This window comes from Neoarius graeffei, chromosome 17, assembly GCF_027579695.1.
Source record: "Neoarius graeffei isolate fNeoGra1 chromosome 17, fNeoGra1.pri, whole genome shotgun sequence".
NCBI classification, from domain to species: Eukaryota; Metazoa; Chordata; class Actinopteri; order Siluriformes; family Ariidae; genus Neoarius; species Neoarius graeffei.
Window position 1 is genome coordinate 54,477,428 of NC_083585.1, and position 27,944 is coordinate 54,505,371.

The 27,944-nt window shown below is 40.1% G+C and overlaps 1 protein-coding gene across 2 annotated transcripts in view; it reads left to right on the forward strand.

The window, feature by feature from the left end:
• inpp5ka (inositol polyphosphate-5-phosphatase Ka) overlaps positions 1-27,944 on the forward strand; it is a 59,106-nt gene that overhangs the window by 20,454 nt on the left and 10,708 nt on the right. For both annotated transcript variants that reach the window (XM_060897744.1, XM_060897745.1), the window contains exons 3-6: positions 14,523-14,627; positions 14,912-15,020; positions 21,253-21,369; positions 25,163-25,338. In XM_060897744.1, coding sequence (XP_060753727.1) covers positions 14,523-14,627; positions 14,912-15,020; positions 21,253-21,369; positions 25,163-25,338 — 507 coding nt within the window. The remainder of the gene's footprint in view (positions 1-14,522; positions 14,628-14,911; positions 15,021-21,252; positions 21,370-25,162; positions 25,339-27,944) is intronic.

Consider the following 27,944-nt stretch of genomic DNA (forward strand, 5'->3'; position numbering starts at 1 on the left):
GTTGAGCTTGAGTGCGGTGTCTGATCTACCGTTCTAAGCTCAGGTTCTTCCTCCTCCAGAGCGGAACTCTGTTCTTGGGAGGGTTTGGCCGATCCCTCATCTGAGCGACGTGCTTGCGTCACTTCTTCTCTGAGGTATTCTATTTCGCGCTTTAGTTCATCTTGTGTGGCTCTCAGGCCCACGAGGCTACTCTCCGCGCTTTCTGCTCTCCTTTGAGCTTCGGCCAGTTGTCGTTTTAGTGTTCTTTTCTCTTGTTCGAGGGTCATACACACATGTTCCATTTCCTTATAGTAGATCATGAACAATTTGGGTAGCCCTTCTGGGAGAGTCATAGTACGCTCCTTAAGTTCCCTAACGGCTATGTGTATTTCATCAAAGCGAGCCTTTTGGTCCAGATCACAGAAGTAATTTCTCCTATCCTCCGGGACTTGGCCTAAATCGCCTACAACGTCGAAGAGAGAGAGGAGGGGCCCTTCTGACTCCCTTGATGGGGAACGCGACATTTTGTTCGAAATGTATTAATTAACTTAAAGGAAATTAATACTAGGTGTTGATTAGGTTAGAATTTAATTCAATCCAAGTTGCTAAATAATTTATGTGGTTTCTTAGCTACTTTGTTTTCACTAATGTTTCACTTGTATTAATTAGCTCAATTAATAATTAGTTAATAATAATGATTATTATTAATAATATTAATTAAGTACTTGGATTAGATATTACTCTAATGTACTAATCAATTAAACCAGTTTATCAGCTAACTGTGGTTGGCAGCTGAATTTCAGTTCTGTGATTAACACACTGTTAATGATTCACCATTAAAGTCATCTGTGTTATACCTTGGCAGTTGATTTTGGGTATACAGCAGTTTACAAGTTATTGTTGAGAAATTCACAAGGTCATTAAACTAGGCCTCACACGGGGCACCACTTTAATGTAGGTTGAATTGGGATTAATTAAATTATAAATTATGTAATAATTGATAATTAAATTAATCAATTTATAAATAAAGATCAGTCTCATAAAATCTTAAATTATTAATCTTAACACTCACCGTGAATGGTTACATTCAAGATTAATGGTAGCTCTGTATTAGATGGGAAACCCAGTTGTATACAAAAGCTAAATTCTGAAGGAAAAAGGAGTTCTAAATAGTTGACCTTGTGAATAAACAACAGGAACAAGTAAAATGCAATTCAATTTTATTAGCTTTTATTTGTCTACTACTCACTAATAATAATAAACTCAAAATACATTCAATGTCAGCAAAGGTAATAACAAGACAAAACAATGGAACAATTACACCTGGACTATAAATTTGAGGGAAAGAGAGAGAGAAAGAGATAGAAGGAAAAAGAAAAGAATCCCTTGTGTGTGCGTGTGTGTGAGGCTAGGGCAAGCCGATGCGTGTGTGTGTGTGTGTATGTGTGTGACCTAGCTTGTCGTTAGCTAAAACAAAGGAATGTTAGCTAAATAGAACAAAGGATTAGCTCTGTGGCTAATGTGTGCTTTGTGTAGGTATCTGTGGGCAGATGCTAATGACTAGCCACTCTGGCAATGCTTAAACAAAATGGCGGTCAGTGCCTAGGTGTCGTATCACAGGTAACTCAATGAGGAAGGTATCAAAATGGCGTCGGAAAAATGGCGCCTGCAGGCCTAGTCGAGAACACAAGCCTACGAGCTAGCGTATCACCCTGAGGTAGCTAGCAATAAGTTGCTAAGGAGAATCTGACCACGCTACAGCTGGATCCAAACACTGCACTTAACAACAATTTCCAACAGACTATCTAGGCAAAGAACTCAACGCGAGAGAGAGAGAGTGTATATGTGTGTTTAATAGGTGTTGGATGGAGAGAACTAGGCCTTGTAGCGGTCTAGCCTCGGAGCTTAAAATAACAAACTTGTCGCTGCGCTGCTAATCAGATAGGGAAGCTAGCAATGGAGTTAAGGAAAGATATCATGCAAGATACCCTGTCTAACAAGTTCAAAGAAAAAAAAAAAAAAACAGAACCAAAACAAACAATAAAAACAAACAAAAACAATAAAAACAAACAAACACCTTCCGTGTCTGAGCGGGTATGCTAAATAGCTCAAAGCTTAAACATGACCCTAACAACCATCTGAATAAGCTACAAATTAAAAATTTGCCCAAGTGCCTACTCAATGCGATGGAAGTTCTTTCTCCGATGTCCGCGCTGAGGGTCGCGGTCCGAGGAGAGGAGGTTAGCGGCGCGCTGCGTCCAACCGCGGCTAACGAAGCAGGGAGATGAAGGCCTAGCTGGCCCACGGTGCTTCAGGAGAAACCTCCGGTGATGCGTCGACGAGGAAAAGGCTGAGAGGAGCGAAGCTGTCCGCAAATGCCTCTTAGCGTGGAAAACTACTTAACTGTAGTTAAACTTTGCAAAGGTTTAGAATCAAAACCACTATATCGCTGAAACTTAGCGGGTCGTTCAAAAGTTCGGCCGAAACTAATTTGAACAGGCTGTTCTCAGACAATAGCGGTTAGTCTCAACACTGTAGGCGAGCGTGCCTACAGTCCGTCCGACCACTCCAGTAGTCAGAACATGAGAGAGCGAATCGAGGCGCTCTCGATACAGTTAAAGCAGTTCCACTTCACGTCACATCCGGGTGGAGCGCGCAAGGAAATTGTGGGATCGTTATAGGGGGCGCTGGCGAGTTACCAACATAATCATTGGAAAATTGCAGTCGAATAAGCTGGATTTTGGGATTTGCTTTTGGAAAATAAAAACTTCAGGACAGTAACAGGATCTCTGCTTTGATCTCTGGCTTGTCGTTGTTGTTTTTTTCTTTAACAGCATGTCTCGAAGTGTTATATTTCTCGTTTGGGGATAATAAAAAAGCCCTCGATGTCTAAATATGATGGTAACCAGATATTAAATGTGCCTTAGCGTTGAATAATTGTGCTGCAGTGACAGTAGAAGTGATCACTGATTTAAATGCTGTTCCTAGACATGAACATGTCATGAACATCGTTATGTCACGTGTCTGAGCGCTGCTGTGCCTCATGCATGTCTTTTGCTGTAATCCCCCTCTCCGGATTCGCCACATGACTCGCTAAACTCTTTCATTCTGGCCTAAACGCAGGCTGCAGAGGATTATACCGCAGGGATTACGTTTCTCAGCAAACACCAGGCAGAACAAGTGGATTATGTTCGTGTTTAAAGATGTGAAGTGTGTTTTATGAGAACACTGTGCAGGTTGTGTAACACGGTTGATGTGCGCTGGCTTTATTCACAGGGTCACATGTCGACTTTCATGCTCAGTGATGCAAGGAAAACATATTGTAAAAGAGTGATGATGCTTGTTTTTCTTGTTGCTGCTGAACCTAACCTAATTGGGTGTTTTTTTAAAGAATGCATTTTGATGTATATATCTGTAATACCAGTCAAAAGTTTGGACACACCTTCTAATTCAGTGTTTTTCTTTATTTTTATTGATTAAAAGTCACTTCTTCATGTCTTAAAGTAATGATGGATGTTGTTTCTCTTTACTTAGTTGTTCGGTTCTTGACATAATATGGATTACTACAGTTGTAGTGTTGAATAGGGCTATTTATTTCCTGTATTTTTATTATTTACTCTTTACTGTTTATCTCAAACACATTAAGGAGGCAAAAAACTCATCCGCTGATTAACTTTTGATGAGACACTCCTCCTGTTAATTGAAAAGCATTCCAGGCGATGACCTGATGAAGCTGGTTAAGATAATGCCAATAGTGTGCAAAGCGTCGTCAAGGTAAACGCTGGATATGCTGAAGAATCTAAAATATTAAACATTTTTTTTATTTACGACATAAGTATATGTTATTTACTAGCTGGGAGGTCCGTATCGTGAAATACCGTGACTGAGGTCTTGAAAGTACTGACTGAGGTCACGGTATTTCACCATACAGACCGACCTTAAGCTGGTAAATAATATATTTATCCTTTTCTTTACCAAATTCTAACAGAAAACGATAGCGCCCGAAAGGGAAAACTGAGCCGAGCCGCCATTTTGAATCCTCATTCACGGCTGTAATGCAAATGGCTTCTTCCTCGGTATACAAGTGCACTTCCATGGCAGGAAAAAACCTACATTTTGCCACCTATGTAGTCCCCTATTTATACAAAATTGAGTCATTCAGGATTCAGCCATGTTTTTGCTCGGTGTTAGCAAGTTACAGGTTTTAGCTTTCTCCTGAAATGTTTTCTTTTATTTCTTCTTCCTCAGGGTAGTAAAACTCGCTTTCGCTGTGAACACTGTCGTTATCGCTATCCATGATGTAAAATTAATGCTATTCTCCTGAGAAATGTTGGCAAAAAATTATAAGATATTTGATTATCTTATAAATAAATCTTATAAAAAAAGATAAATGTTGGCAAAACATGCTACAATGTTTGCTGTTGTTGTGAACGAGCGAGTCGCCAGAGGTCCGTAACAGGTCCGTACCGTAGGATACGGGCTCGCTCGCCAGCCAATCAGAGCGCAGGGTTTGGACCGTGAAAAAAATAATTCCATATATGTTCCAGATGTTATTTCATAGTTGTGATGTCTTCAGTATTGTTCTGCAATGTTGAAAATCGTAAAAATACAGAGAAACCTCTGAATGAGTAGGTTGGGGTGTACAAACTTTTGAATGGTATTAGCTTTACACACAAGCTTTCTTTGTTGATACTAAGTCACATGAGTAAGGAAACATTCTCTTATGGGAAACGATTTCAGAGCTTTGTTGAATATTCAGTTATGATTGGTCAATTACAGCAAACTGATGAACACACTGTTGCTATGGACACCGTTCTGATCATAAGGGGTGTTCACACGGCAACTTTTACTCCGGTGTAGCACCGGGGCTGCCCCGGTAGAGCGTTCACACGGTACAAAGTTATACCGGTGTAGCCCCTGAAAGCTGCTTAAACTGGTGCAAATCTGACCCTGCTCGGGAGGTGGTTTAAGAAATTTACTCCGGAGTAAATGCTAGTTTGCGGGGCAGCACCGATATAAAATGGGACGTCTGAACGCTACAGGGGTAGACTCGCTACGCGTAAGGAGAGTTGATTACATACGGGCATTGCATAATTTGCATCCTGGTATTTTGCGCTTCCAAAATGGCGAATATCAACAACAGCAGAACTGCGTGTCTTCCAGTGTTGCCAGATTGGGCGATTTTAAGCGCATTTTGGCGGATTTGAACATATTTTGGGCTGGAAAACGTCAGCAGTATCTGGCAACACTGGTGTCTTCATCCACGTTGTTTTCCCGGCGCTTGGTGATGCCATGACAACCGGGAAAAGGAAGTACATTTTCACACATGCGCATATTTCATTTCCTCATTATTACTGTCGTATAGCACGGTCGCAAAAACTGCCGTGTGACCGCAAGTGGGGCTGCACCGGCGCTAACACGCTTCTCTCTAGTAAGCAGGTTTGTGACGTGTGAACGCTCCACAAAATTTACACCGGTGTAAGATATATCGCAACAAAATACATCGGTGCAGCATCGATGCAGATATATGCCGTGTGAACACCCCTTTAGTCTCTGGAGGATCATGTCCAATCATATCAATCCGCTGAAAGAAGTTCGGTAAAATTAGTTTCTTTAATAATCAAATTAATATTATCGGCTCATTCGTGACACCCTGTGGCAAAAAAAGGGAAAAAATGACAGAAAACACCATGGAATATTTTTCTATTTATTCTCTCCACATTCACTGGATATGAGCAATCGTGCGCTCTGATTGGCTGCTCTACTACTAAGATATCAGCTCATATATCATGAGTCAAGAAAAACAAAATGGCGAAGCGTGTCACTGAACCAACCGAGGACAAAATAAAAAGTCTACTTAAACAGAACCCCAAAAAATACAATAACGCTACGTTCACACTGCAAGGCTTAATGCTCAATTCCGATTTTTTTGTGAAATCCGATTTTTTTGTGAGGTCGTTCACATTAACAAATATATGTGACTTGTATGTGATCCTCAGTATGAACGAAAAGCGACCTAAAAGTGTTCCGCATGCGCATTGCAGGATACGACGACGTCACACGCAGTGAGCATGGCCAGTGTTTACGGAAGTAAAACCGCCCGGTTGCGGTATGACCCATCCAATATAGCTTGAATAGCTGCATCCCCCCAAATGGAAATCAGCTCCCTAACCTCTGCGTCCTTCCATTGAGAAGATTCAGAACCTTCACAGCCCGAAGCGTCCCTCGCATTGATGTCATGCGCAGGGGCGCAGATACGTTTTTGGAACTGGGGGGGACAAAAAACTGGGGGGGGACAAAGCTGCCAGCAAACCAACCCCAACCCCGATATGCCTGTCAAACTTGTTGTGGGTTACTATAGCAACCAAGCTCGAGCTCGCAACCTGTGCAGTCTGCGCAGCTCAACCAACCGAATATCAGTCTTTGTTTTGTTTTATGTGAGTTGTTGCAACTATGTATATACTGCTGTGCACCTCAATAAACCGAATGGTAATTAGTCTTTTGATTTTTCCGTGAGGTTTGCCTTATGCAAAGAAAGACAGCATAGACGTTTTTTCCTCCCTATAAGTGGGGGGGACCGAACGAGGTGAATTTAAATCTGGGTGGGACGAGTCCCACCCTCTATCTGCGCCCGTGATTATGCGCCATGTTGTTGTAACTTTTTTTGAGAGACCCGCCGCCTACTTCAGCGCAGAATAGTGACGTTTGTGGCTTGTTGATGACGTGTAAGTCGGATGAATGCGACCTGGCGGTTCAGACTGAAGTCGCATATGAAAAGAGCGGATAGGAATCGGAATTAGGACCACATATCCAAACGGCCTGGGTCGGATTTGAAAAAATCGGATCTGTGTCGTTCATATTGTCAATAAAAGATCGGATACAGGTCACATATGGGTGAAAAGATCGGATTTGAGTCACTTCAGCCTGCAGTGTGAACGTAGCCTAAAAAGCAACAAAATATGGAATGAAAGTATTTGATAGTGAGAACACATCTGTTTTATTTTTCAAGAATTATTATTATTATTATTATTATTATTATTATCACATTTTTCACAAATTGCTCCTGTCATTTCGCCGGTTTGTTTACATTCTAAGCAGAAACGATTTTGTCGTACGTTTTGTACAAAGTTTTTATTCATCGAATTTGCAAACAGTAAAAATGCTCCGTTTCTCAAAATCCAGTGAATGTGGAGAGAATAAAACAGTTATTCCATTCGATCTCGTCGTACACGTTTTATAGCCGCTATCAGCTCATGCACGACTCAATTTCGTGAAATAACTGTTAAATATATTACGTGGAAGCAATAAAATAATTTTAAATCAATGTTTTGTATCAGATTTTTAATTTCTTTAGTTAGTACTTGTGTAATAAGCAGGATAATGAATAATGAGCTGGAAGATAAAAAAAAAACTTGGGATTTTTTTTTAATAAGTTCGTTTTATTAGGACATGAGTTCAAAGTTCAAAGCAAGTATAATCATGTCCAGTTTTACATTTGTATAAAGCAAGCAAACGGACAACAAAAAAATAACACCGAAAATGAAAACCCCACCCCCCACAACCCAAGTTGGTCCACTTTTATGAATTAATGTGTCAAAACATGGAAAGCGTACAAAACATATACTGCAGTTAGCATATATAATTACACCTTTCTGGTTTCTTAAATAATTCTGCCAGTATAAATGTTCAGCTACGGTGGTGCTTGAAAGTTTGTGAACCCTTTCGAATTTTCTATATTTCTGCATAAATATGACCTAAAACATCATCAGATTTTCACACAAGTCCTAAAAGTAGATAAAGAGAACCCAGTTAAACAAATGAGACAAAATATTATACTTGGTCATTTATTTATTGAGGAAAATGATCCAATATTACATATCTGTGAGTGGCAAAAGTATGTGAACCTCTAGGATTAGCAGTTAATTTGAAGGTGAAATTAGAGTCAGGTGTTTTCAATCAATGGGATGACAATCAGGTGTGAGTGGGCACCCTGTTTTATTTAAAGAACAGGGATCTATCAAAGTCTGATCTTCACAACACATGTTTGTGGAAGTGTATCATGGCACGAACAAAGGAGATTTCTGAGGACCTCATAAAAAGCGTTGTTGATGCTCATCAGGCTGGAAAAGGTTACAAAATCATCTCTAAAGAGTTTGGACTCCACCAATCCACAGTCAGACAGATTGTGTACAAATGGAGGAAATTCAAGACCATTGTTACCCTCCCCAGGAGTGGTCGACCAACAAAGATCACTCCAAGAGCAAGGTGTGTAATCGTCAGCCAGGTCACAAAGGACCCCAGGGTAACTTCTAAGCAACTGAAGGCCTCTCTCACATTGGCTAATGTTAATGTTCATGAGTCCACCATCAGGAGAACACTGAATAACAATGGTGTGCATGGCAGGGTTGCAAGGAGAAAGCCACTGCTCTCCAAAAAGAACATTGCTGCTCATCTGCAGTTTGCTAAAGATCACGTGGACAAGCCAGAAGGCTTTTTGAAAAATGTTTTGTGGACGGATGAGACCAAAATAGAACTGTTTGCTTTAAATAAGAAATGTTATGTTTGGAGAAAGGAAGACATTGCATTCCAGCATAAGAACCTTATCCCATCTGTGAAACATGGTGGTGGTCGTGTCATGGTTTGGGCCTGTTTTGCTGCATCTGGGCCAGGACGATTTGCCATCATTGATGGAACAATGAATTCTGAATTATACCAGTGAATTCTAAAGTAAAATGTCAGGACATCTGTCCATGAACTGAATCTCAAGAGAAGGTGGGTCATGCAGCAAGACAACGACCCTAAGCACACAAGTCATTCTACCAAAGAATGGTTAAAGAAGAATAAAGTTAATGTTTTGGAGTGGCCAGGTCAAAGTCCTGACCTTAATCCAATCGGAATGTTGTGGAAGGACCTGAAGCGAGCAGTTCATGTGAGGAAATCCACCAACATCCCAGAGTTGATGCTGTTCTGTACGGAGGAATGGGCTATAATTCCTCTAAGCCGGTGTGCAGGACTGATCAACAGTTGCCGCAAACGTTTAGTTGCAGTTATTGCTGCACAAGGGGGTCACACCAGATACTGAAAGCAAAGGTTCACATACTTTTGCCACTCACAGATATGTAATATTGGATCATTTTCCTCAATAAATAAATGACCAAGTATAATATTTGTTTAACTGGGTTCTGTTTATCTAATTTAGGACTTGTGTAAAAATCTAATGATGTTTTTGGTCATATTTATGCAGAAATGTAGAAAATTCTAAAGGGTTCACAAACTTTCAAGCACCACTGTAGATCCAAAAAATGATGGAAATGTTTCTTCCTAAGTGATGGGAGCTGTAGATATTTCACCAAAATAGGAGAGGAGAGGCTGCTATGTAATGTCAAACTTCTCAGTCAACCCTTGAAGAGACAATTAGATCTTTTCCAGTTTCAGGAATGACATGACATCAGTTTGCCGACCGCGTTCTGCTGGAACACTGCCTGGGCTATTTTCAGTGTAAGAGGATACATTGACAGGCAATCAGAGAGGCAAATGATAAAACATTTAATTTCTGTGGACTAAACTCGGGATAGTTCAGGGGAACTCCAAACATGGTAATGAGTGGACAGGGTGCGATATCAGTATCGAGGACTCCAGACATGAGCTTGAAGAAGTTTTTACAAAACCTTGTGAACTTTGAATATGACCAGAAGGTAAATATAACTTACAATTAAGATAAACTGTAACATATTGGTGCTTATTTTAGGGAGAAGTAAATTGATTTGGCATAAAATTAGCTCATCGTTATTTTTCTATAAAGCTGCTTTGTGATAAAGTCTGTTGTTAAAAAGCTGTACAAATACACTGACCTCCTGACTTATTTTGAATTGAACTTTTCTGTTTTTTTTTTACACTTTTGCCGTATTATACTTTCTTTTATCATCTCATCTCATCTCATTATCTGTAGCCGCTTTATCCTTCTACAGGGTCGCAGGCAAGCTGGAACCTCTCCCAGCTGACTACGGGCGAAAGGCGGGGTACACCCTGGACAAGTCGCCAGGTCATCACAGGGCTGACACATAGACACAGACAACCATTCACACTCACATTCACACCTACGGTCAATTTAGAGTCACCAGTTAACCTAACCTGCATGTCTTTGGACTGTGGGGGAAACCGGAGCACCCGGAGGAAACCCACGCGGAACGGGGAGAACATGCAAACTCCACACAGAAAGGCCCTCGCCGGCCCCGGGGCTCGAACCCAGGACCTTCTTGCTGTGAGGCGACAGCGCTAACCACTACACCACTGTGCCGACCATTCTTTTATCATAGTTTAGTTTATCATTTTTACATTATTACGCGTTCATTTTTTCATTACTTTTTTCATTCATTTTTAATTAACGTGTTATGCTTTCATTATATGTTGCGAAGAGACGAAGTGCGCCGGGGGACATAGGAATGGAGTCTGTCTGTCCGTCCATTTCAATCTGGACAAGTTTTCTCAGAAACTACATAAGGTACAGTTGTGGTCAGAAGTTTACATACAGTGACATGGATGTCATCTTGGATATGAATGTTATGGCAATATTTGGGCTTTCAGTAATTTCTCTGAACTGTTCTTTTTCTGTGGCAGGATGATTGTAGAGCATACATCTTTAATAAAACAAACTGGAATTTGGTGCACAATTTTCTTTGGGTTTTCTGAAATCAGTACAGGGTCAAAAATATACATACCGCACACCTAATATTTGGGTAAAATGTCTCTTCGCAAGATTCACCTTGACCAAACATTTGTTTACCATGAACAAGCTTCTGGCAGAATTCTGGTTGGATATTTCATAACTCTTCATGGTAGAATTGGTAGAGTTCAATTAATTTTTTTTCTTTGCATGGACTCGACTTCTAAGCACGGTCCATATATTTTCAATAGGGTTGAAGTCAGGACTTGTTTTAAGCTTAATGTTCGCCTGCTTTATCCTCCACAACCAGCTCTGATGCGTGTTTGGGTTCATTGTCCTGTTGTAAGTCCCAAGTCGTGTTCAAGTTTCTGATGGTTTATGCTGAAGAATTCTGAGGTAGTCCTCCTTCTTCATTATTCCATCCACTTTGTGCAATGAACCAGTTCCACTGGCAGCAAAACAGCCCCAGAGCATGATGATCCTACCACCACCACCAGCTGGTACAGTGTCCCTTTGTACATGGTGGTCGTTGTGGGCAAACAACTCAATCTTTGTCTCATCTGACCTTACAGCTTTCCTCCAGAAGGCTTTTTCTTTGTCTGTGTGGTCAGCTTCAGCTTGAAGGTGTCAGTTTTGGAGCAGGGGGATATTTCTTGGATAGCAGCCTCTTAGTCCATGGTGAGCTGAACTGTAGACAGTGATCCATCAGCTTCCAGTTCATGGCAGGGCTGTGCCATTGTGGTTCCCAGGTTGTTCCTGACCATCCAAACCAATTTCATTTCAGCTGAGGGTGACAGTTTGGATTTTCTTGAAGCAAAGTGGCTTGGCAAAGTGAATACACCTCACAATAACTTGGATACAATTGTTTGAACTGAGCTTAGGATCTGCAGTTGTTTAGAAATGGCTCCAAGAGACATTCTGGAGTTGTGTATATCTGCAATCCTCTTTCTCAGATCTGCACTGAGCTCCTTGGACTTTCCCATTTTACTGTGTTGGTCAATCCAATGAGTGCTGTAAACAAACCCTTTTTATGAATGCACAGAGAAGCTACCAGCTGTAGTCAATCATGATCACTAACAGGAAGTTAAGAGACCTCGGCCTTGGCAAGATAAGAGACATTTTGGAAGTTTCATCACTTCTGTATTAAAAATCTAAGTGAGCGTTTGTAAATTTTGACCTTGTATGTATAATTTTGACTAGGTGTTGATTTCAGAAAACCCAAAATAAATTAAAACTTTTGCACCACATTCATGGTTTTTTTCTGTTAAAGAAATATGTTGTACAATCATTTGGCCACAGAAAACGAACAGTTTAAAGAAACAAATGAAATATTTCCTGACGTTCATATCCAATATGACATTTATGTCACTGTGTGTAAACTTCTGACCACAACTGACATAAATGAAACTTTGCGTGCTCATATTACGATTCATCATCTCAGTTGAGTTCAAAAATCTTTTACGATTGATTATTATTTTCAGAGTTATGGCCCTCGATTTTCGTTATTGGACTTTGTAGAAGTGGACTCAATCTGGACAAGTTTTCTCAGAACCTACATAAGCAACATCAGTGAAACTGTGTGTACCACTGAAAGAAGCTGGGTAGCGTTTTATGAAGGCATCATAGCACTTATGACATCACAAGTCAATATTAAAGGAATGGGCTTATAAGGGCGTAAGTGTTAAGAGGTCTTCGTAAAATGCTCGTGGCGGGGGATAGTGATGACCATGTCTTCTTGTTATACTTTCTTTGACAGTATTTAACTTATTTTTTAATTTGAATTTATTTTTTGCATTTTTGTTCCGCTTTCGTTTGTGACTGTCTTATTTTTATTCACGTTCATGTGTTGTGTTTTTGCTTGTGCATCTACAGTATGTCACAGATGAACTCAAACTTGATAAAAATCACTTCCAGTCACACAAACACACTTTCTGTATGCTGTGTTTGCATTTGTTTAATTTCAGTGTACAATCTACAAAGATGACGTGATTTCATCATCTTGTAATTCTCCAGCAAAGTGTTTATACAGTAACGATGGATCTCATGGATAACAAGTGTCGCCAGGTAAAACAAACCTTGCCCGGTAGCACTTATGATGAACATGAAGGAAGATATCGCAAAAAAAAAAAAAAGGTACCTTATGGGTCCATGTGGCTACTGCTTATAAATAAAACAGTTTTCTGATCCCATGTCCATATAGTAAATATAGCATATATATTTACTCTATGGGCGGCACGGTGGTATAGTGGTTCGCGCTGTCACCTCACAGCAAGAAGGTCCGGGTTCGAGCCCCGTGGCCGGCGAGGGCCTTTCTGTGCGGAGTTTGCATGTTCTCCCCGTGTCCACGTGGGTTTCCTCCAGGTGCTCCGGTTTCCCCCACAGTCCAAAGACATGCAGGTTAGGTTAACTGGTGACTCTAAATTGACCGTAGGTGTGAATGTGGGTGTGAATGGTTGTCTGTGTCTATGTGTCAGCCCTGTGATGACCTGGCGACTTGTCCAGGGTGTACCCCGCCTTTCGCCCGTAGTCAGCTGGGATAGGCTCCAGCTTGCCTGTGACTCTGTAGAACAGGATAAAGTGGCTACAGATAATGAGATGAGATGAGATTTACTCTATGAGGCAGTAGCCACAAAAATGAAGCGTAATCCAAAAATGAACAATTTAAAAATCACAGAAGTAAAATATACCAAGTGTCTGTACTTTATATTATTCTACTCTTACCTCTTACAGTTTTCGAACCTGAAACCTCCGAACCGAGGCTGACATACACACGCTGTCGCCATGACCCAAACTCTTATTTCCCAGAAATGGCCCAGCACTAGAGCTCAGTGGAACGCACTTTCCCTCTGTAATAAGCATAAACATGGCTGAAAGCGATTTCTTTCGTCTAGTCCATTTATTTCGACTGGTGAACCAAATTGTATACACTCACCGGCCATTTTAATCGTAACACGTGTATGCGCATGCACAGTGCGCGATTTGTTACACTCTTACAGCACGATGACGTAGTGGCTAGCGCCTCTATATGAGGCAGTAGACGCAACAAAAACGATTTGGACCTTTTTGGTGACCTTGACCGGATGACCCTCAAAATGTTAGAGGTTCTATTTGAGATCAATGCCCATCTATCCTGAAAGTTTCATGAAGACCGATCCAGCCGTTTTCCCGTAATATCGTTAACAAAAAAACTAAGAAACCCAACTGAAAACTGATTACTCCGTCACGGGCGAGGTAATTACACACAAATACGCTGTTTCATGAGCTGTGTTGTAATTACAGCTGGACAAACTGCTGGACATGTTCTCACGGCTAAAATGTGATGCTGGATTACTAAAAACTAACTTGGCCTTCATGACCGCTGATGAGTTTTGTCCTTTTTTTAACTTGTCAGTAAAGGAATTAAAAAAAAGCTTGCTTGCTTGCTTGCTTCTTTTATCTCACTATAAATCTGTGTGCCTTCACTCCAGCTGTGCTTTCATCGTTACAGCCCTGAGTATGCAAATAAAAGGCAAATCTTTCTCTCATCCATGCTGTTGAATGAAATGTTCAAATAGAGAGGATGATTGGTTGAATTGCAGCAAGTACAAATTTTACATTTTCTCAGTCTGGATGAACTGAAAGAGTCAAATCCAGAGGGCTATAATTTTATTTATTTATTTATTTAGTCATCCGGGACCCAAAATAACCCTGAGATCTCATCAGCACATTAGTTTCAAATATTATTAGCTTCATGATTTAAATATGAATGAAAAATATTTTGGCTGTTTATGGAGCCATGGAGTTTGTCTTTCCTGAACAATCCAGCAACAGAACACAAATCTATAACAGTACTGTATTTTATTCTCATGCATTTCTTTATATCCTTTGTTTTCCCATCCAGGCTCTTCATGGTCACATGGAATGTGGCTACAGCAGAGCCTCCTGATGACCTCACGTCCCTACTGCATCTTAATTCCCCGAACAAACCAGACCTCTATGTCATCGGGTTGGTGCTGATAGGCATTTCATACTCGCTCTCAAATGTTCTTACATTAAAGACATACATAACTTTCATCTTTCAAATATGATTAAAAAGTGAAGTGTAGAATTTCCCAGGTTAAAGTGGACCAGTTGGTTTCTCTTGGTTCATACTCGCCAGAAATGCGTCATCCGGGTCACGGCACCAAGTTCAAGCAAAAGAAGATTGGATTGATGTTTAGATTCTCTCAGTTCTTCGTATAAAAAGATGTTTTTCGAAGCCATTATTGCTGTTCTGCTTTTCCTTCGCAGTTTACAGGAAGTGAGAGCGGCACCTCTGAAGTTCGTCTCAGATCTGGCTTTTGGGGATTCATGGAGTTGCTTGTTCATGAACACGTTGACTCCTCTGGGCTATATTAAAGTACGACTTCTTTTATTTCTACTCAAGCCTGACTAGTATAACATATAAACCAGATGGATATTGAGGTTCTGCAGAGTGATCAGCATTATTTAATTTAATTTGTTTGCGCCATTTGTTACCACAGTTTCAGTTTGGCATATTTACTACACTGTGACGATTTCCATCCATTGTTAAGGGATCTGAAAACATTTCTGGCTTTATTTATATAGAACCTATATGATATAGAACGAGATGAGAACTCTGAGAAAGCTATGGTGAACACAAAGTTTTGGAAGGCAAAGTGTCGTCAGATACAGGTCAGAGAGACAGGAGAAGACCCGTCCATGTGCTTTGAAAACGCAGAGAAGAATTTCATCATCTAAAGAAACCTTGATGGGAAGACACTGAAGATTTATACGAACAGGTGTAATAGATGTTGAGATGGAGGGTAATGAGGTGGACAGCAGCGTTCTCATGGATTAAAGTTTTCCGTCGTGTGACAGATTTCCGTCAACTGAACTCTCCCAAGGCCAAATGTGAGGTCGGTGCTGATCCGAGGAGAATTAAAATGACGGGTGGTTGGGTAGAGATTGGGTTATAACACTGATGTGTTGCAACACCATCAACTATCAGCAGGGTTTATTTAACTTTTTTTGTTTTTGAGCCATGCTTTGTGTCGTTCATTTCCTATCTTTGATCATGTTTAAACGTTCGCTGTCTACGGTGCGGCATTAAAAAAACAGGCGCTGTCAAAATTGGCAAAATACATTCCCATGTGCTTGGCGTGCTTGTGTCTGACCATTTCTGTTTTGTATTAAATTAAATCTTGGCAAAATGACTTAGTTCAAACTTGGACATATAGAAATAGAGCATGTTTAAAAAAAAAAAAAACGAAAAAATAAACCCCGGAAAGTCCACTCCTCTGCTTCAGCCAGACTTGAAGACCCGACGGTGCAATGCTTGCAGACTGTCAGAAGTAATTAGACCTAAATTTATAGCTAACAAATCAGCAGACGCCCCAACAATTATTATTTTCGTTAGGCCAGTGTGTAAGGTATGTTAGAACCGTGCCTTATAGCCTATGTTATATCACAATTTAAAGGACGTTTGAGGAGTTGGAGGCTGCGAGCGCAATGATGTTCCGACATGCGCTAAACTTTATTCTCTGAAAATCATACACCAGCGTTCAATGCCCCAAACAGTCAAAATGTCTAGAAGACTACGGTTAAATAATAATCATAGCCTACTAAGTTAAATTACGTCAAAACATCTGTTTCTGGCCTATGAAAAGATGGAGGAAAATGAGAACGAACGCAAAGTAGATAGCAGCCAACTTCACGCGATCTTTTAGGTAACTTAACACTCGTGTTGGCCACAATATTTCTCTTAATAAAATCTTGAATTGTTTTTGAAGTCGTATTCAACACAAAGTAAGGTCAAATTATAATTTTAATTTTAATGTAAGCGAAGATCCAAACTTTTTTCTATATTGACATCGAGCATAGAGGAGCATGTCATTCTGCTTTCGGTTTCGGCAGCATGGATGCGCTTTACATGAAAGAAGGCACTGATGTGTCTGCCATCGATAAAGGTGTAAAACAAGTGGAGGTGGGCTTGGCTGTACGAAATAGGTGAAAACGGAAAGCCATTTAGTTCATGGTGCAAAAAACTAAAAATAATATACGGAAGCAATAGAAAGAAAGTGCAATAAATTGAATATATTAATCCATTAATTAATTGATAATAAAGTTATCAGTTCTAAGTTAATCATTCTCAGAATTTCATCGAAATCCACCCATAACCCCTCCCCCCGTAGAATTTCATCGAAATCCACCCATAACCCCCCCCCACCCCCCGTAAATTTTCAGTCAAATAAATTTTTTTTGCTTTAATCCATGCGTTCTGGACCAGTTGAAGTTCTCTAAGTAAGACAGACGTAATGGTGATTAGGTTATATATGCAGGCGATTATAGAAAATCGGGCGCTCTGATTGGTTGAGAAATTCGGACTATTTCTCGACAATCATCTCGAGCGACTCAGCAAAATGGCGGCAAATTGCTTTGTGAAGAAGAATTAGAAATGATGAAAGAAAATGCTGTTCCTAAAAGCACTAAACATGCTGCGAAGTTTGGTCTAAAATTATTCAAAGGTAAGGCGGGATTGTGATTGATTTTATCGATTTCAAAACAAAGTATTTTATGTGACTCGGCGTTGATAAGTGACACAAGCCTGCGCTATGACTTTCTTACATTTGCATGCCGCTTTTGAAGATTGATTTATTATGATTTAATTTTTTTTTAAATAATCACCTGTGTTTATACTAAAACATGTATCTGCCTCAGGCTCAGTGAATATCAGGGAATAATAACCTCGACTTCATCTCAGTTATTACCCACCAATATTCACTTCACCTTCGACAAATGATTGTTAATTATTCCATCCACATTCACTGGATATGAGCAATCGTGCGCTCTGATTGGCTACTCTACTACTAGGATATCAGCTGATATACCGTGAGTAGAGAAAAACTAAATGATGGAGCATGAACCAACCGAGGACGAAATAAAAACTCTACTCGAAAACAAAACCCCGAAAATGATCAAGTATTTAAAAGAAACAGAAATGGCTCAAAGAATAGTGTCGTCAGTCCCCCCCCCCCCATATCTTCTGTTCCGCACTCCAGCCCAGTCAGTGGCGGTAATGCACCTTTAAAATCAGACGGCCTTTCGAGTTCATAAAACCAGTGAAATGTAGTTCCCTCTGAAATTTGGTCATTGTAATATATGTTTATTTCTGTAATATCTTAAAAAAAACAAAAAACCAGGCCACTTTGTGGCTGGGAAGTTATTTAATTTGAGGGGATTCCTGAGGAAATAATGTGCATGAAATCACTCACTTCGTGCAGTCAAGCAGACGGGAAAGTCCAGTGTGCGCATGCGCAGGTTTACCTTTAGACATCGTCTTCTTCTTTTGGGTTTTACGGCACCTGGCATCCACAGTATTGCATTACTGCCATCTACAGGTTTACCTTTGAGCGTGCACTGACAGTTCCATCATTCTGTCACTAAACGAACAGCTGATCACACCGAGGTGCTCGCTGAGCGCTGATATTTATTAGTTTGGTCCTGCGTTTCCTTTCCTTCGTATATAACATAACGTCTTTTCTTTTCGCTTTCCGTTACTGTAGTCGGTCTTTCACGTTTCATTCGCACACTCACGTCCTCCATTTTTCTCTCCTGTTTCAAATTTGTATCCCACAATGCCTTGAGCGAACGGGGAAAGCCCACCACGTGATGCATGACGTAGTATCTTGAATTGGGTCATGGTGAAGCAGGAAAAAATCGCGGAGAATTTAGGGCCATGTGGCTCTAAATTCATTAACTGTTCTATTAAAAAAACAAATTAAATTGGAAGTCTGTGATTCGAATTCAGTAGCTTTCGGTCCACTAAACAAAAATAATTGGGTGTTGGGGAAAAAAATTTTTATGACCTACACTTGAAAAATCTGAGTCAGTCTACCAACCGTCAGCCAACCGCCAAAAAAAAAAAAAAACTCTGAAGAAGAAGAAGAACCCCCCAAAATACAAAAAAACAACAAAATATGGAATAAAAGTATTTGATGGTAAGAATGGATCATTTTTATTTTTCAAGAATTATTATTATCATTGCATTTTTCACAAATTGCTCCTGTCATTTTGCTGGTTTGTTTACATTCGAAGCGAAAATGATTTTGTCAGATGTTTTGTATAAAATTATCAAATTTGCAAAAAATAAAAATAAAAATGCTCTGTTTCTCAAAATCCAGTGAATGTGGATAGAATAAAACAGTTATTCCGCTCAATCTCATCGTACATGGCACTGTGTGGGCAGCACGGTGGTGTAGTGGTTAGCACTGTCGCCTCACAGCAAGAAGGTTCTGGGTTCGAGCCCAGCAGCCGACAGGGGCCTTTCTGTGTGGAGTTTGCATGTTCTCCCCGTGTCTGCATGGGTTTCCTCCGGGTGCTCCGGTTTCCCCCACAGTCCAAAGACATGCAGTTAGGTTAACATAGGACAGCCTTGGGCTGAAGTGCCCAAGAGTGGCGGCGCGTACGTATGCAACAGCTTTGCTCTCCTGTGATGAACTAAATTTCGTTGTACATTTGTGCAGTGACAATAAAGGCATTCTATTCTATTCTATTCTATTCTATTCTATTCTATTCTATTCTATTCTATTCTAGCCAACTCTGTGCTACGCACCTCGTTGGCTATCAGCTCATGTACGACTCGATTTCGTGGAATAACTGTTAATTATAATGGACTTGCAGCAATTGAACGACTAAAACAGTAAAGAATAATTTCAATAGAATTTATATCAATTCACAGATTTTCCTTTATTATGAAAAGTGGTCAAATAATATACAAAAGGTTGAAATATTATTCTGGAAATAATCACAATGATATTAGTGGTGTTGTCGTCCATGGCGGCCATATTTGAAGGCCGTTGTGAATTCTGGGATGTGGAGTCTTGAGTGCAAGCAGTTGCAGACATGACACGAAATATATATATATATATATATATATATATATATATATATATATATATATATATATATATGTTATTTACCAGCTGGGAGGTCCGTATCGTGAAATACCGTGACTGAGGTCTTGAAAGTACTGAGCGAGGCCCTCTGGGCCGAGGTCAGTATTCAAGGCCGAGGTCACGGTATTTCACCATACGGACCGACCTTAAGCTGGTAAATAATATATTTATTTTTTTCTTTACCAAATTCTAACAGAAAACGAGAGCACCCGAAAGGGAAAACCGAGCCGAGCCGCCATTTTGAATCCTCATTCACGGCTGTAATGCAAATGGCTTCCTCCTCGGTATACAAGTGCACTTCCATGGCAGGAAAAAAACTACATTTTGCCGCCTATGTAGTCCCCTATTTATACAAAATTGAGTCATTCAATATTCAGCCATGTTTTCGCTCGGCGTTAGCAACAGTTAGAGGTTTTTAGCTTTCTCCTGAAATGTTTTCTTTTATTTCTTCTTCCTCAGGGTAGTAAAACTCGCTTTCGCTGTGAACACTGTCGTTATCGCTATCCGTGATGTAAAATTTATGCTATTCTCCTGAGAAAAGCTGGCAAACATTTATAAGATTTTTGATAATCTTATAAATAAATCTTATAAAAAAAAGATAAATGTTGGCAAAAAATGCTACTATGTTTGCTGTTGCTGTGAACGAGCGAGTCGCCAGAGGTCCATAACCGGGGTCTGTAACTGGGGTCCGTATTATAGGATATGGACCCGCTTGCCAGCTGATCAGAGCGCAGGATTTGATGGAAACCGGACCGCGAAAAAAATAATTAACAATTATTTGCTGAAGCCAAAGGTTATTATTCCACGAAGTCGAGGCTATTATTCACCGATCTTCACAAAGCCGGGTAATCGTTTTAGGATAAATACACAGATAATCATTAAAAAAAAAACTTATTAAAAATATAATTTATTTCAAACTTCAAAAGCGGCATGCAAATGTAATATCGGTGCGGCACAGACTTGTGTCACTTATCTACACCAAGTCCCATAAAATACTTTTTGAAATCGATAAAATAAATCGCTGTTCCGCCTTACCTTTGAATAGTTTTAGACCAAACTATAGCATCTTTAGTGCTTTTAGGAACAGCATTTTCTTTCATCATTTCTAATTCTTCTTCACTTACGGTGGCAAAGTGATTAGCCGCCATTTTGCCGAGTCACTCGAGGTGATTATCGAGAAATAGTCCGACTCTCTCGACCAATCAGCGTGTTGGATTTTCTATAATCACTTGCGTATTTATACTAAATTCTAATAATGTGTATACTCATCATTTTGCCTCTGTAACCACTTCTATCTTTTTTTTTTCATATCTTCTGAATACTTTTAGGATTTTCTCAATTGTAATATTCATCCCAGTTACCCCATTTACAATTCCTCATTTAGAAGTATCCAAATAGACGTGTTATTTTAGACCTATGATACCTTGTTCAAGCGTGAGAGTGATTAAAACAAAGTGGAGTGCAGGTAAATGTGGTGAAAAAAGGAAAGTCTTTTTTTTTTTTGTGTGTGTGGAAGGAGTAAAGCCACAGGGACGTGAAGGAGAAACTCAACACACCAGATGATCCGCACTGATCAGGACCTGATCTCTTGTTAGTAATATGATCAGGACAGCAGTGTTCCACAGCTGAATGAATGACTCAGTACGTCTTTTTTTTTTTTTTTTCTTTCCTCAGGTGTCCTCTGTGAGGATGCAGGGTCTGTTGCTGGTGCTCTTTTCTCAGTTAGAGCACGTCCCATTTATCAGAGACATCCGGACCACATACACTCGCACTGGGATCTATGGGTATTGGGTCAGTGCATGTTGCATAGTATTTTTCCACTATACTGTGTCACAGGATATTTCTGTTCTATAAGGGTTTAAAGAAGACCTATTTCAGTTCATAAACTTGTTTCATATATATATGACACTATTACTTGTGTTCTACGAATCATCTTTTTTTTTAATTCAAATGAATGGGATGCATTGATCTGGGGTTTACGGTTATTTAGCACAAAAGTCTTTTCGCACAAATCCAAAGTCTTTTAGCACAACTCTAAGTTCTTTAGCACAAGAGCCAAGAACACGTAATCTTTATTATGAAAAGATTATTAATAATAAATATGATTATTTATTACTGGTCATGTTTAAAGATGTTTGATGGATTTTTTTTTTCATGAAAGTTGCCGAGATTCCAATCGAAAACGAGCAATTGTATTTCCCCACGCCGCCATCTTGAAACCACCATGTTTGATGAAGCCCATATGTTAGTCACCAATCCTCCCTCCAAATTATTTAACACAGCACATACCCTGACCCAGTACACCACTCCAGCCAACTTCCAGGTTTGTTTTGTCTTTATTAAAGCACTAAGCTTAAATTATATCATATTTATTATTTACAGTTTGCTAATTTGATAAAGAATGAAAAGTCAAGCGAAATTTACAAGATAAGAGTTTAAAGAAAGCTTTTTGTTTGTTCTTTGTTTTAATTTTCTACAAAAGGAAAAAAGGTCGAAAGAAAGGAAAACGTGACAGTCAGCTGAATTTGTGATTTGATCAGAAGTGACTGAAGTTAGCTATGAAGGTGCCCACAATTCAAGGTTTGTTATGGCTTAACTACAAATATCCAAAGGACACCAAAGAATCGGATTTTCAGTCCACGTTTCAGGGATCAACAACTGATCCTTAACATGCACAGCAGAAATTCCAGCTTCCAGTCTCTAAGCAATCATAATAAACCCCTTCCTATATTAAGAGGAGTGAGGTTTTTTATTTTATTTTATTTTATTTTATTTTTTAATTATTGTGACCATAATCCAGAGTTGTGCTAAAAGATTTTAGATTTGCGCTAAATAACCGTATACCTGATCTGGTATAGATCTGTATCTGGATTGAACAGATCGGATTGGTGATCTGACTGGATTTGTGATCTGATCAATCTATTAAAATATATGGGTCCGTCTCAGAAACTGGTCTCTCATTTGGGACATTATGGTCAAAAAATAAATTTTCTAATTTTACTATATATATATATATTTTTTGCATTTACTCAGTGTTTCTTTTGTCATGTTTAATAAGAATAAAGATAGTATCTTGCTTTATCTGGCCTCCACTGTGGACATTTTTTGGATTACAATTCAAATGCTTTTGTAAAATTGATTTACATATAAAATAACTCCATCGTGAAGAATTAAAGCCCCTCCTTCACAGATGAGTGAAAATATTGAATAAATTTCCTCTTTTTGATTGCTTGGGTTAAAAATGCCAAGTTATGATGACTGAATTGATTATTCACTTAAATATGAATAATATGATGCATTTTGGGTATTTGATATGGCGAAATAGGACACAATGGAAAAATCAAGAACACACTGGAAAGATGAGAATAATGGCGGTGGTAAAAGAACAGCGACTGTACCGGCTGAAGGTCGCGCGGGTCTCTGCTGCAGCGCGTGAGCAACGGGACATCACTACCGCACCGGACGGAGCGCGAGGCGGGGGCGGGGCAAAATGATTGGCCGTAGATTCTATCAAAAGTTCAATCTAAATTGACCATGGTTGCAAAATATTGGCCAAAAATACACAAACACTACGAAATATGAAAGTAAGATGAAAAAGAAACATTCTATTGCCTTATACTGCAAGACTAAAACAAAATAAAACTGTCAAAACTCACCTTTTCAGTGATAACGTCCAAACAGATCACCCGCGTAACAGAAAGACCGTAAATGGAAGCACGATCAACTTCTAACTGTTGGAGTGGAAAATTCCATTCTACACATGCAAATTGTTAATGTGTGTCCTTCCCCGCACACAAATAACACGCTACGGTAAAAAATAGACCACAACTCATTTTATAGCTCAGAAATTCATACAAGACCAGCTACCATCGTAACATATTCTGTAAGAAACATATTCTATACCTAACTTTCAGCTTTTGTTTTAAAACACAAAATCACAGATTTATAACTAAATTTTTATATGGCATAGTGATTTTAAGTTACTACTTTTGGTGAGGTCGTGACCTTGACCCTGAGGCTTTCCGTTTAGATCAAAACACACGATCGTATTGGTTTTGGTTTTGGGTCTGCGGAAAATGGAGTTACAACGGTGATCAAATATTTTGCACGATGTTTTATTACGGTTATGATTATTCTGTGAGCGCACCAATCCTTAGGTGTATAAAGTTACAAATTAGTGATAACTGTAGACTTTTCAGTGGACTACAACCTTTTTAAGGGAATGCGATGTAGTCAACCATTTATCATGCCCCAGATCAAGCTGCCATTTGTCCACAAATTTGCAGAATTTTTGCCAAATTCTGAATATTCACATCAAAGATTGTTTTATCTGTATTATTTCTTTCATCATTTTATTTCAAATTCAAACCAACATCACCATTCAAAACCGTATAGTTTATTGACTGTGAGTATATTTAGTGGGGTGCCCCCACAGTACCCAGTTTCTGAGACAGACCCACACACACACAGGGGGCTGCAAAAGTAGGTATACAGTAAGGATTATTCCAGTATTATAATAGTGGTGCTAGGTTTCATTTAATACTAACGTTTTGTGCAAACGTTTTATTTTTCATTATTGTATACCTACTTTTGCAGCCCCTATATATAATATAATATTATATTTAATTTAAATTCATGCTATGATACTTTGTGACCACGAGTTGGCCTAGTGGTTAGCATGTCCGCCTCTCGACCAGGAGATTGTGAGTTCTACTCATGGTCAGGTCATACCAAAGACCATCATAAAAATGGTACCTACTGCCATCTGGCGAGGCCACAATACTGATCCAAGTAGGTTACCAGAGGACCAGCCCCCCACTGTAATCCTCGCTATATAATAGGCGAGAGGCTGAGGGCTATCAGAACAGAGCTCCGTCCTGCCCAGTGTGCCTCAAGAGACTGGTTAGTACTGGGACAGGAGACTGCCTGGGAAGACCAGGTCCTGGCGCAGGAGGGATTTTGACTTGATGATACTTTGTGATTTGTCTGAATTTTCAAATTAGTACGCTCAGTTGGACCCATTTACTTCTCACTCAAACCCATGATTGACTTCATTCAAAGAAGGATAAACAGGCAGGTGTCTCCATCTGCACACACAGCTTTCACCATCATCCATCCATCCATTATCCGTAGCCGCTTATCCTGTTCAGGGTCGCAGGCAAGCTGGAGCCTATCCCAGCTGACTATGGGTGAGAGGTGGGGTACACCCTGGACAAGTCTCCAGGTCATCACAGGGCTGACACATCACACTCACATTCACACCTACGACCAATTTAGAGCCACCAATTAGCCAAACCTGCATGTCTTTGGACTGTGGGGGAAACCGGAGCACCTGCAGACACGGGGAGAACATGCAAACTCCACACAGAAAGGCCCCTGTCAGCCACTGGGCTCGAACCCAGAACCTTCTTGTTGTTAGGTGACAGTGCTGCTCAGCGTTCACCATTATTAATGTGAAAATCAGTTGATTCGTCGAGATCTAATATCCTATTAGAAAACCACTTAGGAATTTTTCCATAAACTAAGCATAATGATGTCCATTTTATGAATTTAACTATCACTATTTCTTTCCTGTCCTGCTCAGGGTAATAAAGGAGGGGTGAGCATCCGTCTCTCCTTCTACGGTCATTCGTTCTGCTTCCTCAACTGTCACCTGGCCGCCCACATCCATTACGCCTCTGAAAGAGTGGAGGAATTTGAGCACATCCTCAACTCCCAGACTTTTGATGGCAAAAACACTCCATCTGTTTTAGACCACAAGTGAGTGGACAGGACTGAGCAGTGTGTACGATTGGATTGCCAAGTGTTCACCGGCCACTTTAGTAGGAACTTGTTCTTGATGCTAAGATTCCTGTTCTTGGCTGCAGGAGCAGAACCCAGTGTGTTCTTCTGTTCTGCTGTTGCATGCTGAGATGCTTTTCTGCTCATCACAGTTGTAAAGAGTGATTATATGAGTTACGATATCCTTCCTGGCAGCTCGAACCAATCTGGCCATTTTTAAGGCCTCTGACCACAAGGCTCTCATCACAGAACTGTTTTTTTTGTTTTCCGCACCACTCTGTGTAAACTCTAGAGACTGTTGTGTGTGAAAACCCCAGGAGATCAGCAGCTTCTGAAATACTCAAACCAAACTCAAATCATGTGGCTCAAACAACACCCAGAAACAAACAAAAGGAACTCGCACACCTATATGCCGATGTAATAATGTACTTTTATTGCATATTAAAACAAACAAAAAGTGCTACCCAAGTGAAAAGTGCAAACGTTTCGGTCACAATCAGACCTAGTCTGGCTAACGCGACTTCAAAGCTCTGCAAGCATTTGGTCTGGCAAAGATATTAAGCCCAACCGTTTCCCAAAGTGCGTGGTTGACCCGCCTCCCTGAAATGCCTCAGTTTGCTACTGGTCAAAGCCAGAAAAGGCTGTGACGAAGCTTAAACCAATCACATCACTCTTTCCTCTGACGTATGTGATGCGATGGGGCTAACCTGGTAGATTAAACTCTTACCGAAGCCGGTCGGGAGCAAGGCGAAAACGTCCTTCCTTTCAATAAATACCTCCAGGGCTGCTCTTTGCTCCGTTTTCAATGAGAACTTCCCGTTGAATGCTTTCAATACAGCATCTACCGCTGTGTCAAAGGCTTGCCGCTGCTCCATGTTCGTAATGTTTCTAGTGAATGAAGCGCTTCCGGCATAGATTCTGTAAACAATCTATGGCTTCCGGTCGCAGTTCTACTACGTCAGTGCCTTGAACACGCCTCTACCCAGGGCTGTTGGAGATGCTCAAAGTTGATTGGCTCCTGATTTTTCGGGAGCTTGGAAGAGCTGTAGATAGCTTGCCTTGCCAGACTAAGCTCGCAACAGGCCCTCGTGTTGCGTCACGCTTAGGATGGGCGGGCCCAGGCTAAATCAGACCATCCTCAGTGCAAAACTCAAAACTTTGTTTGTTTTAATATGCAATAAAAGTACATTATTACATCGGCATATAGGTGTGCAAGTTCCCTTTGTTTGTTTCTAGTTATTCTATTGGAACTTATGCACCCACCAGGTATCAAATTTAAAGGCGCGGTACCTTCATTGGAAAGCTCAAACAACACCCATGCCACAGTTGAAAGAAAGTCACACTTTGAGATCACAATTTTTCCCATTCTGATGATTGAACATTAACCGAAGCTCTTGATTTGCATTTGCGTGATTTGATGCATCGTGCTGCTGTCAAGGTATCAGGTGATTGAGAATGGCATCAAACAGCAGGTGGCTGGATGGGTGTTTCTAATAAAGTGGCCTGTTCGAATTGAGAAATCACTGATACCTATGCCTGTCACCCATGTGATATGTGAGGAGTAAAACAGTTGGAGGAGTGCTGTGATCGGAAAATAATCAACCAATAAAGTGGTGTGGTGAAGCAGAGTTGCTGTTACCATGTTGAAGTTCATTATTTATTCAATAACAGCACGTTTCATTCCTTATACCACATCTTTCTTATTAATTAAAGAATGACAGTGTACTTTTTATCTGTCTGTAGTTACATTTAAAGCTGTACTGCCTTTCAGATTTTTCAAGTGTAGGTCAGAAAAAGAATTTTCCCCGACAGCCAATTATTTTTGTTTAGTGGACCGAAAGCTACTGAATTCGAATCACAGACTTCCAATTTTATTAATAAAAAAAAAAAATAGAGCAGTTAATTAATTTAGAGCCACATGGCCCTAAATTCTCCGCTATTTTTTCCTGCTTCACCATGACACAGTACAAGATACTACGTCATGCATGACGTGGTGGGCTTTCCCTGTTTGCGCAAGGCATTATGGGATACAATTTTGAAACAGGAGAGAAAAATGGCGGACGTGAGTGTGCGAATGAAACGTGAAAGACCGACTACAGTAACGGAAAGCGAGAAGAAAAGACGTTATGTTATATATGAAGGAAAGGAAACGCAACACAGGACCAAACTAATAAATAAATATCGGCGAACACCTCGGTGTGATCAGCTGTTCGTTTAGCGACAGAATGATGGAACTGTCAGTGCACGGTGAAATGTAAACCTGCGCACACGGACTTCCTCTGTCTGCTTGACTGCATGAAGCGAGCGATTTCATGCCCATTATTTGCTTTAATCCCTTCAAATTAAATAACTTCCCAGCCACAAAATGGCCTGATATTTTGTGAGATATTACAGAAATAAACATGTATCATAATGAGTAAATTTCACAGGGAACTAAATTTCACGATTTTATGAAATCGAAAGGCCGTCTAGCTTTAATGTTATGAAACATCCACATTACATTATAGCGGCTATAAACAGTCGTTCCCACACCAGCCTCTCTCTAGAAGGTAATACTGTAAGATCTTGTCTTGTCATGTCTTTCC